The sequence below is a fragment of the Etheostoma spectabile genome, chromosome 14 (genome assembly GCF_008692095.1).
Source record: "Etheostoma spectabile isolate EspeVRDwgs_2016 chromosome 14, UIUC_Espe_1.0, whole genome shotgun sequence".
In the NCBI taxonomy this organism is placed as follows: domain Eukaryota; kingdom Metazoa; phylum Chordata; class Actinopteri; order Perciformes; family Percidae; genus Etheostoma; species Etheostoma spectabile.
Genome location: NC_045746.1, coordinates 2,500,475 through 2,507,412, shown reverse-complemented (window position 1 = coordinate 2,507,412; position 6,938 = coordinate 2,500,475). Strand labels below are relative to the sequence as shown.

Sequence of the window (6,938 nt, the reverse complement as noted above, 5' to 3'; positions counted from 1 at the left end):
ACACACACACACACAACTTGCGCTTGTTAAAGACAATCAGACTAATGGCAGAGCGGATGGGTGGGTTGTGATTTTGATTTTTGATTATGATGATTACACGTGTGGGCTGGTCCCCAATCAAACTGTAATCAAGCTCAGAGGACATGCTTATACCAGTAAACAAGCTGCCATAATCAGGACTTAGCCACACAAACAAGACGCTTGTCACATAACACTTTTAATAATGGCATCGTTTGAGTCAGAAATGTGTGTTTGTGTTTAATTTTGATATAATGGGTTTTGTTTTTTTAGCTATAGCTGTGTAGAACATTTGTTTAACCTTCAGTAACCCAAAGTGTGTCTGTCTGTTTGTGTGTAAAAACACGTTTACCCTCATGTGAAGACCTGACCACAGCCTGAAGATCCTGTCAGGATTGTGAGGCTTGGACCCAAATGCAGGAAGGCGAGGAGTGTGCAACAGTTTGAAATAAACAATTTTAATGTAAACACAATGAGACTTACGAACTAGTAAGCAGACCAGGTAAGAAATCCAGTAAACAGGAACATGGAAGGACACGGGGAAAAGGAAGACAGAATAACAGCAAAACACAGGACAGCACGACGAATGACAAAAGACGAAACAACGATCCACCAACAACAGACACAGAAAGCACTGGGACTAAATACACAAGTAAACGAGAGATAACAAGGGGCAGGTGACACAAGGCAGGTAACCAGGTGAAAGACAATTACACAGGCTGGAAAACCAAAAGACTGGAAGTAAAACAAGACAACACAAAAGGGAACAGAGAGACTTCAAAATAAAACAGAAAACACCAACAGAAAACCAACTACGACAGAAACTTGACAAAATCATGACAGTACCCCCCCTCCCCCAAGGGACGGCTACCAGACGGCCCTCAAAACAAAAACCAGCCAAAACCAGGCATGACAGTCCAGGGAGGGCGAAGGGGGTACCAGAGGAGGGCCAATTAGAAAGACCAAACAAAAACCAGCCCAGGGAGGTCATAGAGAGTCCAGGAGGGAGTAAGAACTAAAGTCCATGGCCGTGGAATGGAGAACACCAGGGAACAGGGACAGTGACCACTCGAGAACTAGGGACTGAGGGCACTTGGGAACAGGGGTGCTGCAGCCAGCAGCGAAGACGGACCCATGAGGTGGCTGAAGGCAGAACCCCTCAGGCAGCCGAACAGGAGGTTATAGGCGGCATCCCTCTGGTGGTCGAGCAGAACGGTGTTGGCAGTACCCTTCTGGAGATCTAGCAGGAGGGCAAAAGCAGAACCCTTCTGGAGATCTAGCAGGAGGGCGAAAGCAGAACCCTTCTGGTGGTCGAGCAGGAGGGCGAAAGGAGAACCCTTCTGGAGATCTAGCAGGAGGGCGAAAGCAGAACCCTTCTGGTGGTCGAGCAGGAGGGCGAAGGCGGTACCCCACTGGCGGTCGACAACAAAGGCGGAATCCCTCAGATGGCCACACAGGACATTGAGGGTTCTGAGGCAGCCGGCAGAGAAGATGAAGCCCCTCAGAATGATGGCTGCAAAGGCGAATTTCCTCATGAGGCCGTCTGCGAAGGTGATATCCCTCTGGCGGCCGAGCACGAAGGCGATATCCCTCTGGCGGCCGGCGACAAAGGCAATATCAAAACCCCTCTGCCGACCGACGGAGCCTCTCTGGAGGCTGGGCAGGCCGTCAAAGACCCTCTAGAGACCGGCCACAACGGTATTTGCCTATTCCTTCTGGAGACCAAGCAGGCCGGTGAAGACAGAACCCCTCTGAGACCTTGGCAGGCGATGGGTCAGCGGGGCTGAAGACAAAAAGGTGCCGGGCAACAGCACAGTCCCTGGGGTGCGTAACCGAGGCAAAGTCTCTGGGGTACCTGACCAAGGCAAAGGCACAGGGGTGCCTGACCAAGGCAAAGGCACAGGGGTGCCTGACCAAGGCAAAGGCATTGAGAGACTGGTCGGCGCAGACTCTGGGAGGTCGGTCGTCAGCTGAGACTCTGGGCGGCTGGACGTCAGCGTAGGATCTGGGAAGCTGGACGTCAGTGGGAGTTCTGGAAGGCTGCACAGCACCAAGGGTTCCGGCCCATTGCACAACCCCCAAGGGTTCCGGCCCACTGCACAGCACCAAGGGCTCCGGCCTGCTGGACAGCATGAGCTCCGGTCCGCTGGACAAAACCAACTCAGGCTCGCAGAAAAGCAAGGACTCTGGAAAGCTGGTTGGCTGTTGAAGTTCTGGAAGGCTGCCTAGCTTGGAGACAGGAAGGCCAAATCCCTGCGAAGAAGACAGCCAGAGAGCCACCATGAGGTGCCTAGCAAAGGCAGGGTCCTCCTCATGCACTTCGCGGAAAAAACTTATAAGACCCTCACTGAATGAGTCCAAAGGGTAAAAAAGTGGTACAAACTCCATAACTGCTGGGTCCATAAGTGGTTGGTGGATACTGTCAGGATTGTGAGGCTTGGACCCAAATGCAGAAAGGCGAGGAGTGTGCAACAGTTTGAAATAAACAATCATTTCAATGTAAACACAAAGAGACTTACTAGTAAGCAGACCAGGTAAGAAATTCAGTTAACAGGAACACGGAAGGACACGGGGAAAAACTCCAGGAACACAAAAACACAGAGAAATCCAGAATAACAGCAAAACACTGGACAGCATGACAAATGACAACAATGATAACAATGACAATGATAACAATGTATCATATTTAAAAATGGGAGTTGATATCGAACACAAGTGGAACACAATGGAACTACTCAAGTGCAAGTACCTCAGAATTGTGCATTAGTACAGCTTTGACTAAATGTATGTACTATACTTCACTGCCAGTGCAGATGAGTGGGTGTTTCATATTCATGTAAGATAAAGTGATGTTTGATCTGAGTGACCCTTTATCCTATATCAATAACTGCCAATGTGGATGACTGAAACCGAAATAAGACAGAGGTCCACTCAGGACACACACTTTTTTTCATCATCATGTTATTATTTTCTTAAAGGAATCCTCTCATCTATCTACCTGTCTCCTCCCTAGGTAGTGTGTGTCACGGCGCTCTGCTGCCGCTGGCCCGCCCGACGCTGGGCAGGACCCAGCCCTCCCCAGACCCGAAGCCCCTCGTTCCTTTCCACCTGCTGCCTGGGTTCACAGACGTGAGTATTGTCAGTCATTGTAGATGTTGCAGCAACCACGGTTACCAACTGTGCCTTTAAAAAAAATCAAAACCCAAATCGTTCACTTCATCATGCCGATGTGGAGGAGTTTATTTCATGGAACAGTTTGTTATTTATTCAGTACACAGATGCATGAGCGAGCTGCCTACACCTTTCCTAATATATCACCTCTGATGCAGAGAGCTGCAACATTCCACACAACCTGGGGGGAGAAGCTGATTCCTTGATATTCCTCACACAGTTTTTCTTAGAGCTGTCTGCCCTGGTGTTTGTGAAGGGTGAAGGTGGATAGAAACTAAGTTGGCCGAGTCCAAGCCCCAAAGAGTTGACGTTTCTGGCAGGGCTGATGTCTGATTTACAGGGGGAACGTGCTGTATGTCTCGATATACTCCTGGCTGTATGATGTACACATCATCATGAAATCATTTTTCTGGCATTAATCAATGCAGAAGTAAGGCAAGGCAAGGCAGCTTTATTTGTATAGCACATTTCAGCAACAGGGCAATTCAAAGTGCTTTACACACAAATCATTAAACAGATAAACACAAGTACAAACGGTTAAAATCATAAGCATTAAAAATCAATAAGACACATGAATAACAGTTAAAAACAAAATAGAACATTAGGACACATAAACACAAGAATAAAGTTACAGTGCAGCATAAGAAATTTAAAGAAATGAGCATTATTTAAAGAAACAGCATCAAAAAGAAAGGTCTTCACCTTGATTAAAAAGAACTGAGAGTAGCAGCGGATCTACAGGTTTCTGGAGTTTATTCCAGATATAGGAGCATAGAAACTGAAAGTTGCTTCACCCTGTTTAGTTCTGACTCTGGGGACGAAAGTAGACCTGTCCCAGATGACCTGAGAGTTCTGGGGGGGTCATAGTGTAGTAGCAGATCAGAAATGTATTTTGGACCTAAACCGTTAAGGGATTTATAAACTAGCAAGTACTTTGAAATCAATTCTTTGAGACAGGAAGCCAGTGTAAGACTTCAGAACTGGAGTGATGTGATCCAGTCTCTTGGTCTTAGTGAGGACTCGACAGCACGTTCTGAATCAGCTGCAGCTGTCTGATTGATTTTTAGGGAGACCTGTAAAGACCCCGTTACAGTAGTCAGTCTACTGAAGATGAAAGCATGGACCAGTTTTTCCAAGTCCTGTTGACACATAAGTCCTTTACCCTTGAAATGTTCTTTAGGTGATAGTAGCTGACTTTGTAATGTCTTAATGTGGCAGTTCAGGTCTGAGTCCATGACTACACCAAGATTTCTGGCTTTGTCTGTTGTTTTTAACATTGTTGTTTGAAGCTGAGCGCAGACTTTTAATCGTTCCTCTTTTTTTCCAAAAACAACTACCTCAGTTTTTCCTTCATTTAATTCAGAAAGTTCTGGCAATCCAGTCTTAATTTGTTTGATGCAGTTAGTCAGTTTTGTATTTGACTATAGTCCCCTGGCGATAAGGTTATGTAAATTGTGTGTGCATCCCATAACTATGGTAACTTTTTGTTTTTCCTCCATTATCTGAGCCAGTGGAAGCATGTAGATGTTAAACAGAAGAGGCCCCAGAATGGAGCCTTGCGGAACTCCGCACGTCATATTTTGTACGCTCAGATGTATAATTACCTATTGACACAAAGTAATCCCTATTCTTTAGGTAGGATTCAAACCAGTTTAGTACAGCCAGAAAGTCCTACCCAGTTTTCCAATCGGTCTAGTAATAGTCATGGTCGACCGTGTCAAATGCGCACTGAGATCAGTTACTAAGATTGAAATTTTGCCACTATCTGTGTTAAGGTGGATGTCATTAAAGACTTTGACAAGAGCCTTTCAGTGCTGTGGTGTGGTCGGAAACCCGACTGAAAGGTATCAAACTGTTGCTTAGTGACAAGAATGGTTGTTGTTGTTGAAAACTACTTTTTCAATGATTTACTTAAAAACGAAGGTTTGATATTGGCCTATAGTTGCCATTAGTGACTTGTCTAGGTTGTCTTTTTTAAAAGTGGCTTAATACTGCAAGTTTTCAGGGCCTGTGGAAAGATACCTGAAAGAAGAATTGTTCACAATCTGTAGAAGATACAAAGTCAAACAATTGGAAACATTTTTGAAAAGTCCCGTTGGTAGAATATCAAAGTAATGTAGCTAGACTACATAACTGCAACATATTTACTGACAGTACAAAACAGTTTCTAACACCTCTATTTGTTTCAAGCACACAACGAAGCCAAGAAAACATGAAGCGTTTTTTTTGTCCTCACACTTTTGTTAATACCAAACCTATCACAAAACCTAAACTTGAGATGAAGTTGAGCTGACTCAAAAGCCCATCACTGAGTCTAGCCAAATACCCACTCTGAAGCTAAATTGACAATTTTCTTTTTGTCCCTCTCCTCTCTTTACTTTGGTCTTGGCCATTAAACCATGATTTGCTCTCAGATGTTAAGAAGAGATATGTAGAGAGACAAATAGAGGGTTTAAAAGAAAGAAATGATTTTGTGTTGGCATTTGCTGGATTGCTGGTGGGCAGTGTCTTCTCTTCTGTGTGTCTCCCTCTTTGTCAAAAATCCATTTCATCTCTCTCTCCTCTTCTCTCCAGCCTTTTCACCCATTTCTTCCACTTTCCTGTGTTGCTCTTGCTCCATCACCTTCTTCAATTCAGCTATATTCTCTAGTATTTTCCACTTTGTCTCTAACTGTCATCCTCCCCACCCCTCACCCTCTCATGCACTCTTTCTTGCTTTCAGAGTTTTCAAGTCCTCGCCTCTCCATCGCTATCCCCACTGACCCTCCAATCTCCTTCTCTTTCTTTCTTCTCTTACTCCTGTGCCACAAAAAATTTAAATTTTACATTTTTATTCATTTTTATCGTTGTCTTCCTCGTGAAACTGTCTCCCGTATAACTTACCACAGGTTGAAAAATGTCCTCGGGAAATCTCACATGGTCTTCTCCCTCCTGAGTCATCCCCTTTCACCTTTTCATAACTGTCCTTTCTTCAATTTTCTTCCATTTCCAGCACTACGTCCACTCTGCAGTGTCAGGAATATTGTCAGCCCTGTAAAAAGTTGCTGACCTTTCCAGTGCTTGGTATTGGTTGGGTGTAATTTTGGAGATTTATGGCTTTCAACATAACGCAGTTAGAAAAGGAGCATTGGCATGAAGTGTAACATGCACATGGAGGGCTCCATTCTGCCACCTCTATTATTTTTTTATTATCAATTAATCTATTGACTATTTTCTTTATCATTTCTTTGGAAAGTAATGAAAATGTCTAACGTAACTTATTCAAGGTCTTCTTTTATCTCACAAACAATCCAAACCCAAAATATTCAGTTAATGACCATATAGAACAAGGAAATGCACTGAACCCCCACAATGGATTTAGCAAATAATAGTATTTGCTAAAAATACATGACTGGAATAAAATAGTTTCTAAATAATTTTGTGCTAATCGTTTCAGCTCCACTGTGTTCATTAGATTCATTACACTTTTGAGGTCAGGATAACATGTTCCTGAGTGGTTTAACTTTGATTTAAATATTAACAGAAACTTATGGTAGAACTTAATATGCAAATTTAAGTTTTAGTTTTGTCTCCAGGATATTTTTTGTGCAAACTGGATCACTTAGCATATTGTAAAGGGAATCTTCTACCTCCTCAGATTTGAACCTGTGGGTGTTAAGTAAGTGGGCACAGAGCTAAACTCGAGTTGTCTGCCTTTTTCCTGGAATGTAGGTTTTTATGTGTGTGTGTGTGTGTGTGTGTGTGTGTGT

At 43.9% G+C, this 6,938-nt stretch overlaps 1 protein-coding gene across 1 annotated transcript in view; it reads left to right on the top strand.

Moving 5' to 3' along the window:
• LOC116701237 (zinc finger protein 385D) overlaps window positions 1–6,938 on the top strand; it is a gene marked incomplete at its 5' end in the record, with an annotated part of 18,396 nt that overhangs the window by 1,660 nt on the left and 9,798 nt on the right. The window contains 1 exon segment of the mRNA XM_032534833.1: window positions 3,032–3,147. Coding sequence (XP_032390724.1) covers window positions 3,032–3,147 — 116 coding nt within the window.